We start from the raw sequence: 12,418 nt of genomic DNA, 5'->3' as shown, positions 1-12,418 counted from the left end.
CCCCCCCCACCTGTTTTATTTGTACTATGCTCAAAAGTATGCTAGGTGCCTCACTGAACAAATAATAAGCTTCCTGCCATGGCAAGTGAGGGTTAGTTAAAGTCAGAGGGGCTAGGGTGGGATTCAACAGGGCACATAAATTGTGATGAGGAGATGTTAGGCCCATGCAAATTTCTTAGCAAGTAAAGATTTTTCTTAAAGTTGAATATTTTAATTAGTTTGTTTTGTGGCAGAAATGAGTCTTTGGCAGGGATTTGAATGAAACTAGGGTAGTGGCCTGATGAATATGTTCTAAGAAAGTGTTCCAGGTTTGTATGGGGACATGGAAAACAACACAGATGTTTAAGATGGTAAATTTGCCAAATTGTATGAGTGGTTTTTCCAGCACTTACATAATGTAAATATACAGTATTAAAATACAGCTTACAATTTTCAGCCAATCTGTCTTTGAATTTCATATCTAGTTTAAAAATGCTTCAGAACATTTTTTGAGCTGTTGGAGTATGAACAAAAATATTCAAAAAATATTCAAATAAATTTGTTAGTCTCTAAGGTGCCACAGGTACTTTTTTTTTTTTTTTTTTTTTTTTTTTTTTTTTGCTGTTACAGATTAACACGGCTACCACTCTGAAACCAAAAATATTCAAAATCTCCTCTTTTGTGAGCAGACTGCATTGAAGATTTTGGTTTTAAGAATGTTAATAGGCTTGGGTCCAGCTTTCTTAAAAATCTGGTGACTCCTTACATACTATTTCATCGTTCTAGGTTGGAAGATTTAGAATTTTGAGAACCTGAAAACATGTTGGGAGAACTGTTTGTATTTTGCATCTGCAGCCCTAAGAAGGGTGGCATACCTTCTCTCTTGAAAGGATTGCTGATTTAGCTCATTTTGAATCTAGTTTCATATTTTATTTCAGAATGCTTTTGGCACAAGTAAATTAGTCTTTGTTTCCTCTGTTTGAACAGTGAAACTGCATTGGTCAGTTTCACATCTTGGCTCTCATACAGTAACAAAATATGGTTTTGTTTTAAATTTCACAACAGTGAAGAGAAGTTACACTTTAAAAAATAATTGAAAATTTTTATTTTTCTGTTCTTCTTGTGACAACTCTTCAGCCTAAAGTATGTTCAAGTAATATTTTAAACACAGTCTCTTGATGGATACTGAAATTTACTTCTTTGTATTGAATGGATTATTATGAAAGAGATTTGTGAAGGATCAGACAGTTTGATTTGATTGTAATGACATATTGCCTTTTGTCTAAAAACTCAAAACTTTGCAGTATAATACTGTTTGTAGATAGTCAAAAGTTCATTGTTTTATATTTATGCTAATTATATGTTTCATATTGTGCTGTAAAGTTTCCCATAATCCTATTGACAGTACATAGAAACTTGCTTAGTGATCTTTATAACAGATAATACAGTGATTATTTAACAAAAATAATCCTTTATATTTCCAACTCAGGAAGGAAATATTTTGATAAAGCTAGTTTCGGTGTTTACCATCTGGCTGTAAGATTTATTATATTTGCTCTTTTACTGGCACAAGTCTGTCAAGACAAGTATTAAAAATCTGGCTCAGCATTTTTTATGAACTAGAAGTTTTTCTGTGCTAACGGTTTATCAGCTTTGCAGTATAAAAAGATGAAAATTGAACTTCTGCTTCTTGAAAGCCTGCCTTTCTTAAATATATGGACGAAAATGGATTCTACCTTAGACCTAATTTCCTATTAAAAATACCTGTATATGCTTTTTATTTACAAAGGAGGGAAAACTACTTTTTAATGATACATTGTAATATTAATGTCAGTAACACAGGTAGATAGTTTTAATTTTATAATGTAAAATCTGGTATTTTTTCATGTCTCTCTTCCACCAGTACCTTAATTCTGTTGTTCAGTAGGTCCCAACTGCCTTCACTAGGATTATTGAACATCTGCACTGCAGAAATAAGCATGCACCCTGCACTTCCTTTTGGGGAAAAAAGTAAACCTATTTTGATCCCAGAATGGAAAATAGCAAAAGTGTTTGTGAAGTATTTAATACCATATAGTAGGCTTGGAATGATTAGGTGTTTGGTTGGTTGGTTTTTTTTTTTTTTTTCCTGGTAAATGTCAGTTCCCCACATGTGTAGCCCTCTATGAAAAAATATTTCCATTGATAATTGAAATTTACAGATTGATGAATTAAGAAAAATGCTGCTTGAGAGCTTATTAGAGTTGAAGGATATTTACTTGACTGGATGTTGACCTCCCTCCCGTAATTTTTCACAACTGTAAAAATTTAAATTGATAAAAATCAGGGGTGGATGGGGAATGCTTAAAAATAGGCATTGATGCTAGCTGTTAAAATTATATGTAAAATAGAATTCTGCCAAGCCTACATATAAATAACTTGCTGTAAATTTCCCTGTACCTTCTCTTATCTCTCTCTTCTTTTCCAACCTTCAAGACTTTTGTCAAAAGAGCCTCAGACCTTTTTCTTAATTCTTTTTTAAAAAGAGAGATGGGTAGGTGCTTATTATATTTAAGAAAATAATTTTTCATTTTTCAAAATACTTTGAAGGGACCCCATTAATTTAGAAGTCACACTTGTGTCTGGAAATACTGTACCTGTGTCTGCATTAAGGTAGCACTAAGTCTGAATCAGGATTGTGACCTCATTATACTCTGCACAGCTCAGCACAGAGTAGGACAGTCCCTGCCATGAAGAGTTCTGCCTAATTTAAATCAGGATGCAATAGTGGGTATGACAAACAGGACTGGGGAGGAGGGAAACAAGAAGAATGTTAATATAGATCAGCTATGTACAGAGCTGGATAGTTTGAATTTATATATAATGTTATGAGACTAGTAATAAATGGATGATAGTGTTGCAAAGGTATATTCTCTAGTTCAAACAGGAATTAATTCAGGGGAGCCCTATGGCCTGTGGTATATGGGAGGTCAGACTAGATGATCACAATGGTTCTTCTTCGAGTGATAGTTCATGTCCATTTCAAGCAGGTGTGTTTCGGCACCGGCTCTCCAGGTGATGGTACTGGTGGAAGCCTCAGCTCCGTCCCTACCGACCCCGATGGTCTTGGTACCGCCAGATTTATCTGCCCCAGCACCGGCTGCGGCGCAGAATTCTTCATCGGTACTGGCTCCACAGCCCGCGCGCCGAAGACAGTGAACTGGGCCCACCTCTTGTTCTCTCTTCCTCCTCCTCACCCAATGAAGCAGTCGTGGGGACTTCGACGGCCCCAGCTTTGGAGGACAACCGGGTTCTTCAACAGCGTTTGAGGCGGGCCGCCCGAAGCCTGGGGATTCAGGCAGAGGAGGTGGAAGTGGATTTAGACCCTGTCATAGACATCCTGGCTCCTTCCGGCCCGTCCAGGGTTGTACTGCCATTTATCAAGTCGATAACCGAAACATCTAAGAACTTGTGGCAAACTCCTGCTTCTCTGGCACCTACGACCAAGAAATCCGAGCACCACTACTTTGTTCCCTCTAGAGCAGTGCTACTCAAAGTGGTGGTCCGCGGACTGGTGCCGGTCTGCGAGCCTTTGGCTGCCGGTCTGCGCGCACATTGGAAAAAAAAAAAATTGCCGGTTCCTCACATCCAATAGCTTGAGAAGCACTGCTCTAGAGGGTATGAACATCTTTACACCCACCCTCCTCTGGACTCTTTGGTGGTCAACGCGGCCAATCAGAGAGAACGTCAAGGGTTTCAAGGATCCACCCCTAAAAACAGGGATGCCAAGAAACTGGACCTGTTTGGCTGGAAGGCCTACTCAACAGGAGGCCTGCAACTTCGTATAGCCAACCAGCATGCCATAGTAAGCCGCTACGGGCATAACACCTGCTCGTCCATGGCTAAGTTTACAGAATTTCTGCCCCAGGAAGCTCGGGGGGAGTTCTCTGCACCGTGGAGGAGGGGAAACTGGACTCCAGAGCATCTTTGCAAGCGGCCTTGGAAGCAGCGGATGCGGCCTCTCGCATTTTGGCCACAGGGGTAGTTATGAGGAGAGGCTCCTGGCTACAGGTCTCTGGTCTTCCCCACGAGGTACAGCAGACCATTCAAGACCTTCCCTTCGAGGGTGTAGCTCTTTTCTCCGAGAAGACGGATAAGAGACTTCACAGCTTGAAGGACTTGAAGGCAACCCTTCGTTCGCTGGGGCTTCACACGCCTGCTACCCAGCGCAGACATTTTAGGCCTCAATCTGCCCTTCGTCCTTACCAACCCCAAAACCGTTAGGACATTCCGCGTAGGTGGAACAGGAGCATTCAGAGGAGGCAACACCCTCCCTCTGGACAAAGCTTGGGCCGGCCAAGGGCCACACTGGGCTCTAGACCACCCTTTTGAGGGTACGGTCGAGGACAGCTTGCCAGTATGACCTATGGATCCTTCCCATCTTACTTTCTCATCCCGTTTATCCCCTTTCTGCCGTCCCTGGTCTCAAATTACTTCAGACCGATGGGTGCTCCGCACGGTAGAGAGGGGATATTCCATCCAATTCTATACCCTCCTGCCCCTCCAACCCCTTTCCCTGTCCCTCTTCAGGGACCCCTCTCACGAGCAACTTCTAATTCAAGAGGTGCAGTCCCTTCTCTCGGTAGGGGCAGTGGAGGAGGTTCCTCAGGAGCTAAGGGGTTTCTACTCCTGGTATTTCCTCATACCGAAGGCCAAGGCGGGCCTTAGACCCATACTGGACCTGCGACAGCTCAACAAATACGTAAAGAAACTCAAGTTTTGCATGGTCTCGCTAACCTCCATTATCCCCTCACTGGATCCAGGAGACTGGTACGCTGCCCTCGACTTGAAGGACGTGTCTTCTCATATCACAATAGTCCCACATCACAGACGCTACCTCAGGTTTGTGGTGAATAGAGGCCACTACCAGTTTGCCGTTCTCCCGTTCGGACTGTCAACTGCCCCCTGAGTATTCACAAATTCACGGCAGTTGTCGCAGCGTTCCTGCGCAAGCACCAGATACAGGTCTTTCCATACCTGGATGACTGGCTGATCAAAGGTCGCTCGAGAGCCCAGGTGGAGGCTCAGGTAGAGTTCATAAGGAGGACCTTCCTCGACTTAGGTCTCCTCCTGAATGAGGAGAAATCTACTCTGTCCCCAGTGCAGAGGATAGAGTTCATAGGCGCGGTCCTGGACTCTACCCAAGCCAGGGCGTACTTCCCAGAGGCCAGGTTTCACTCAGGACATCATACAGAGCCTCAGACGGTTCCCCACGACGTCGGCAAGAATCAGTCTAAAGCTGCTGGGACGCATGGCCTCCTGCACGTAAGTGGTGCAGCATGCCAGGCTCAAGCTGCACCCACTCCAGTCCTGGCTGGCGTCGGTGTACCGACTAGCCAGAGATGCGTTGGACAGGGTCGTAACCCTGCCCCGCCTGGTACTGGACTCCCTCCTATGGTGGCGAGACCCACGAATGGTTTGCGCAGGGGTGCCTTTTGCCAGCCCTTGCTCACTTTGGCATCAGAAGCCTTGGATCTGGGTTGGGGGGCTCACCTAGGGAACCTCAAGACCCAAGGCCTCTGGTCTCCGGTGGACCTCGCTCTTCATATCAGTGTCAAAGAGCTGAGGGCAGTGCGTCTGGCATGCTATGCTTTCAAAATGCACATAATGGGCAGATGTGTTTCAATCCTCAGCGATATTTTATATCAACAAACGGGGGTGCACGCTCCTCTCCCCTGTGCCGAGAAGCCCTTGCGCTGTGAGACTTCTGCATAGAGAACTCGATCCACCTGCAGGCTTCATACCTCTCGGGTGCGAAACACGCAGGCGGGCAGCGTCAGCCGGACCGTCAGTGGCCACGAGTGGTCCCTTCGGCCAGACGTGGTGAGCTCAATCTTCCGGTTCTGGGGATCTCCCCAGGTAGACCTGTTTGCCACTCCGGACAACAGGAAATGTCAGACATTTTGTTCCCTCGGGAGCCACAGCTCGGGGTCCATCGGGGGTGCCTTCCTTCTCTCATGGGAGGGCTGCCTGCTATATGCTTTCCCACCCATCCCCCTAGTCCACAGGGTGCTCCTTGAGATCCGCAGGGACCGGGCCTGAGTCATACTAATAGCGCCGGGGTGGCTGCATCAGCCCTGGTTCACCTCGCTCCTGGAAATGTCCATAGTGGCCCCACTCACCTTACTGCTGGTCCCCGACCTGATCACACAGGTCCAGGACAGACTCCGGCACCCGAATCTGGAGTCGCTCCACCTTACGGCCTGGATGCTCCATGGCTAAGTGCCACAGAGCTGTCTTGTTCGGACCAGGTCAGACAAGTCCTCCTGGGTAGTAGAAAGCCCTCCACCAGGGCTACTTACCTGACCAAGTGGAAAAGGTTTTCCATCTGGGCGGAGCAACGTAGTCAGTCGCCGCTCTTTGCCTCCATACCGTTTATACTGGACTACCTCCTTCGCCTAACGTATCAAGACTTGTCCCGGTCATCAATAAGGGTCCATTTGGCCGCTATATCCACCTTGCATCGTGGCTCAGATGGTCTCTTGGTCTTTGCAAACCCTATGGTCGGTTGTTTTCTCAAGGGTTTGGACAGGCTCTTCCCACACACGTGTCAGCCTCTCCCTGCCTAGGACCTCAATTTAGTCCTCTCCAGGCTTACAGGCCTGCCATTTGAACCTCTGGCCACCTGCTCCCTGTTATAGCTCTCATTCAAGGTCGCGTTCCTCATGGCAATTACCTTGGCTCGCCGGTTTCAGAGCTCAGGGCCTTCACGTCTGAGCCCCCTTACACATTTTTTCATAAGGATAAGGTCCAACTCAAGCCTCATCCGTCTTTTCTCCCGGAGGTCATCTCCCATTTTCACAAGACCAAGGACATCTTCCTCCCAGTGTGTTATCCCAAGCCGCACTCCTCCGATAGGGAGCGCAGGCTGCACTCACTGGACGTGCGTAGGGTCTTCTACATAGAGAGAACTAAGTTGTTCCGGAAGTCCGTCCAACTCTTTGTAGTCGTGGCGGACAGAATGAAGGGCCTCCCGGTATCCTCTCTACGCATATCGTCATGGATAACGTCCTGCATTAGGGAGTGCTATACCCCGGCAAAGGAGCCCACTCCGCAGATAACTGCTCACTCTACCAGGGCCCAGGCCTCCTCTGCGGCGTTCCTGGCACAAGTCCCTATTCAGGAAATTTGCAGGGTAGCCACGTGGTCCTCAATACATACATTTACGTCGCACTATGCAATTACACAACAGTCCAGGGATGATGCGGCTTTTGGGTGAGCTGTGCTCTTTTCTGTGGATAACTCTGACCCCACCTCCTGAGCTCTGGCTTGTGAATCACCTGCTTGGAATGGACATGAACAATCACTTGAAGAAGAAAAAGCGGTTACTTGCTTTCTCATAACTGTTGTTCTTCGAGATGTTTTGTTCATGTCCATTCCAATACCCACTCTCCTACCCCTCTGTCGGAATAGTCCGGAAGAAGGAACTGAGGGGGTAGAGGGTCGGCGGGGCCCAATATTGGGCGCCATGAAGGCACCACTCCAGGGGGGTGCCCAGGCTGATCCTATGGACGCTGTTAGGGGAAAAATCTTCCGGCTGACATGCACGTGGCGCACACATACCTGCTTGGAATGGACATGAACAACGCATCTCGAAGAACAACAGTTACGAGAAAGTGAATAACCTTTTTTTTTTCTTCTGATTATATAATCTATGAAGTAAAATTTATGAAAGAGATTAGAGGGGCGCAAATATCAGTTTGTTTACTTCGTACATTTGACAGCTCTCTGTGTATAGCCAATTCCCCTGTTCATCCTGCACAGTAAGTATCCCATATTGTTTATGTGGGACTTTCACATAGAAGCCAAGATCAGAGGAAACATTAAGAAAATATAAGGAAAAAGAAAAACCACAGAGGTAGCAATAGTACCTGAAATTAACTGTGTCTTCTCAATTTAACTGTCTTTTAAACAGTTAAATTTGAAATTTGAGAGGTTTTTATATTATTCTCATATCTGACTCTCCTCTAGATTTTTATAGTTATCCTTACACATTGTGTGAAAGAAATCAAGTGACTGAAATGTGTTTCTAGTCTTTACCCAGCCAAAATTTCCCATTCATTTTTTTTAACTAGGGATTGCAGAGTTGGGAGTCTGAGCTATACCAACAATGTTGATAGGACCAAAAACCTAATCTGCTTTAAGAATGTTTCCTCTCCACCCACTTCTTTGATTTAACTGTCCACCTGAGCCTGAAGCATCTGATTCTTCAAAACAAAAGTCTCCAATCTCTATAGGTTTAGGTTTCTTTGAAATATCATGTGTTAAACTGGCATGTTAAGTTGTATCTCCATGTTCGGTGTGTTTGTTGTATTCTCTTGAACAGGCAGGGTATTGGGACAAATTTCTGCTAGATAACTGTCTTGCTTGCTTGTAAGAATGGTGTAGATAGTGGAAGGGATAGTTGTGATATGCCATACAAAAGAAAGTGTATGATTTTTGACAGTGTCTCTCTTTAAAAGGCTGACCTCTCTGAAAAGCAGTAATTCTTGCCTTTCAAGTTGACTTTCTAAATTAGAAGAACAATATTAGAGTAGGATGGAAAATATTTTTCCATCATATGTAGTAGTAACTTTGGAAATGCAAATGCTTTAGGCTTGTTTATTCATATATATTTTTAACCAAGAGCTCACACAGTGGGAGGTGACTAGTAAGGGTGAATGGAGTTTGACAACAAAAGCCTTATCAGGAAGTTAAAGGCAGACACAAGCTCACCATCTAATTCAGAATTAAATGAAGTAGGGGAAGTTAAACAGAAGAGATGAAGCGGAATTTACTGGATGCTTTAAACCCCAGCTATAAGTAGTATTAGTAGCAAGCATGTGGACATCCTCCACATCGACTTTTTTTTATTGGGTTTCATTTCTGAACATTTTAATGTTGAAACTAACATGACACTTTTTTTTTTTCTTTCTTGCCCTTTGCCTTTGATTTTCAGTTTCCCTGGCTTAGGTCAAGTGACTTATTATTCTCCCCTGTTGATTCTATACTTCCAGGGTCTGAATTGACTCTTCTTGGGGTGTTTCCTGTATTATGACTGACATAAGAGCTGTTCCTAGCTTGGTGAATTTTTCTCCATATTTTTCTTCTTTGCCTTTGGTTTTGTTTCCATTCCCCTCACCTCTCCCATTACTTTCTTACGCCTATTTATTCCTAGTTTTCTGGCCTTGCCTCTGCCTTTCCCAGGTTTCATTCTCCTACCTGGTTCATTCCTTCCTTTGTTTCGGACTTCCATTCTCTAGATTTGTCTATCTTTTTTCAACATACTCTGCTTGCTCACTCACATATTCAGGGATGTCTTAGGCTTCCCCTCTTCCCTGCCCGTCCGCCCAAGGATCTCTGCAAGCTTCGCACTCTGTATTTGTCCAGCTTTTTATATATATATATGGCTATGTTGTGCTGATTTGAAGGCCAGTGATGTTGGAAGTTGTATGCAAAAAGCTCTCACCCTGGCTGGTGTATGGAGTAGGCAGCAGATAAGAAGACAAACTGTTAAGGAAGGTAATTAATTAGGTGGAGTGAACTAAAGTAGTGTTTCTCAACCTTTTTGATACCAGGGACCAGTTCGCTTCCTTCCTTAAACTGTCAGGGGGATCACAGGGACTGGCACCACTCCATGGACCAGTTGTTGAGAAATGCAGAACTAGAGTGCTCCTCAACTCTACCCCAGAAAGGAGTTATGTTCTGCCTCAGTCTGACTGCACTGTCTCTGTAGAGATTTAGCTTTTTTGCTGTTCTTCAGAATGGAGGCTCAGAAATTCAGTTTTTAAGTACAACTTAATTTATAGGACAAGAAATAATTTTGAAAAGCTCACTTAAGCACCCTGAATAGAATAAACTTGGTGCAACTGGCCTTTGCAGTAACACCTCTTCTAAATAGTAATAAATTTTATCCTGTTGTTGGATTTGTGCTATTTCAAACAACGGTTTAGAATTTCCAATTGTCTTACATTTTTAACAGGCTGGTGAGCATGTTGTAAAATAGCCTATCTGGTGCTACACAAACTAATGAAATGCTGGAATCCTTTTTATGTTTCTGACAGACACTCCACTTGTGCTAAACTTGATGACTATCACTGCAGGGTTGGAATCTTTATTACAGCACCAAGTGCAATCCAGTGTTTGGAACAAAAAAAGATAAAAACCGTGCACAGTTTTAAGTAATCTACCCATAAAGGCAACTACTTTGACTCTGCAACACCTTTCATAGTTTATTGCTTAAAGAGGAGAAGCTTTGAAATGTTTTGGGGGAATTCTACAATCATTTCAAATATAGATATTATTCATTTGATGATCATTTATAGCATTATTGTATAGCAAAAATGCTTTGCTTGTTTTAGTATTCAGTTTTATTTAGAGCTATTTTTAATCTTAAATTTTTTGCACTGATAATTTTAGTGGTAATATCTGTTTGGTACATTACAAATATTTTTAAGACTAACAAATTTCATTAAATGACATTAAATGAAGTTTTCAATTGTTTTTATCCACATGAAGTATCCTGTAGGTGTAAAAGGACATGTGATGAAGTCCATCATGACCATATATAATTTACAGACTTTCAATTACCTTGAAATTGTGAAGCTTTAGTAAAAGCTATTTAGTTGTTCAATGAAACTCAACATTTTTAATGTGTGTTTTTAAATGTTGTATACCTCTGTGAAGTTCAAGAAATTCTGAGTTAATACTGCTGTAGCATCCTTAGCTTTGAGCTATTGTTCATGTTATAATAGATATGTTGTTTAGATCAGTGAATGTTTGAAAGTCTGGCTTCTGCAAATCCATGGTAGTATCTTCTTTAGTCAGATTTTGTTGTAGAGAAAATGTGTGTCTGTTTTAAGAGTTTTGTAACTTAGTTATACATTAACACTATAATAGAAACTGACACAGTCTTAAAGGGAATCTGTCAAGCTTGGTAGCTTGAAAATTGTGTTAGATTCCTACCTTATATATATTCCTTTGCTTTGCTTTGCTTTCTATATATACATACATACACGTAGAGTGAATGGAAAAATAAGTGGCTCGTTAGCATTGTTGTTGCTGGACTAACCCATGGCTGTTCTGATTTCAGTGGAATGCTGATGAAATTCATCAGTAAAGTTCAGCAAATGTGAGTGCTGGAGTGGAAAACTAGTAACAAAACAGATATTGCTCTTTTCTCTTTATTGAGGTGGCATAGCTTAACTAACTTGGACCTCCTAGTTCTTAAAGCCCACAGCAACTTACGCCTGTGCTATATTTGAGACTAGTGTTATCCTTATGGATATCTGTGATCTGACACTACCTGCCATTGCAACTTATATCAACTAGCAATTTTGCCTTTGCTTTTGTGCTCCCAAACTTGAGTTTTATTACGCCTTAGTTTTTAAATAGCATAACATTTTTCCCAGCTGGTATTTTCTAGCATGACCATTGTTGGATTGCGTGTATGTAAGATGGAAAGAAAAAAGATTTGAGCTGTTGAAATTGAAAATAATCATTATAATGTTAAAAAGAAAACTTAAGTAGGAGCAAAAGCATATTTTTAATGTCAAATCATAACATGCTGTGTGAAGCAATCTGATTTTTCTTTTCAAGGGTTTACATCATTTTAAAATAAAGAAGTAATAAGAAAATTTAATTCTCCTCCTTCCAGTATTTCTTTGATTTAGCTCTTGTTTACACAAAGTTCCTCTACGAGTAGCTTGTTAAACTTTTGCAGCTTTAAAACAGCAATATAATGGGGTTTTTTTCGTATTGGATCTATAACTAACTAGCTGTATTACTACTCCACAGGAAACTGTTGTGCTGAAAGGAAGAATTAACTGGTCTTTCAACTTCAGGCTTTTTATTGTGAGAAGGAAGATCACATAAGTGTTACTATGGGGAGAACAGCAGCTAAAGGTAAGGTTGGTGGCTTTTATCCAAAAGGAAAGAAAGTAGAAAACATAAAAGCTATTTTTGATTAAATGGGGTATTATTATACCTAATAGTAATAACTGCTGTATTGTTAAGTTGAAATAGGATGGTAATATGTACTGAACTTGTTATGAATCAAATTAAAGCAAAAAATCCCAAACTTACAGTAGGTATGCTAAATTTCTCCTTAATTGAAACCATTCTATATAATTTCACCCAAAACAACTGTTGTCCTCAGACAAGCTAGAAAACAGTCAGAGTAGAAAATTTAAGCACATATCTAGATGTGTTGTTAACATATAATCCTTTATAGGTGATAAATTATGCAGATGTCACAGAATCCAGTTATCAGAATAATGTGTAATATCGGGTATTAAGTTTTACAGTAGCAAACTGCATCAGCAACTATCCTTCAAAAGCCCATGTAGATAACATAAACTGTTTTATGCAGTTTAATTTCTCATCTATGCAGTGGCATTCTCTCTAGTCATGTCTTCTACTG

General features: G+C 42.1%; 1 protein-coding gene across 2 annotated transcripts in view; it reads left to right on the top strand.

Moving 5' to 3' along the window:
- Positions 1-12,418, top strand: part of SCML2 (Scm polycomb group protein like 2) — a 150,269-nt gene that overhangs the window by 37,169 nt on the left and 100,682 nt on the right. For both annotated transcript variants that reach the window (XM_043537923.1, XM_037901144.2), the window contains exon 2: positions 11,794-11,901. In XM_043537923.1, coding sequence (XP_043393858.1) covers positions 11,880-11,901 — 22 coding nt within the window. In that variant the 5' untranslated portion in view covers positions 11,794-11,879. The remainder of the gene's footprint in view (positions 1-11,793; positions 11,902-12,418) is intronic.

Source organism: Chelonia mydas, chromosome 1, assembly GCF_015237465.2.
Source record: "Chelonia mydas isolate rCheMyd1 chromosome 1, rCheMyd1.pri.v2, whole genome shotgun sequence".
NCBI classification, from domain to species: domain Eukaryota; kingdom Metazoa; phylum Chordata; order Testudines; family Cheloniidae; genus Chelonia; species Chelonia mydas.
This window is presented reverse-complemented; position numbering and strand designations above follow the sequence as displayed.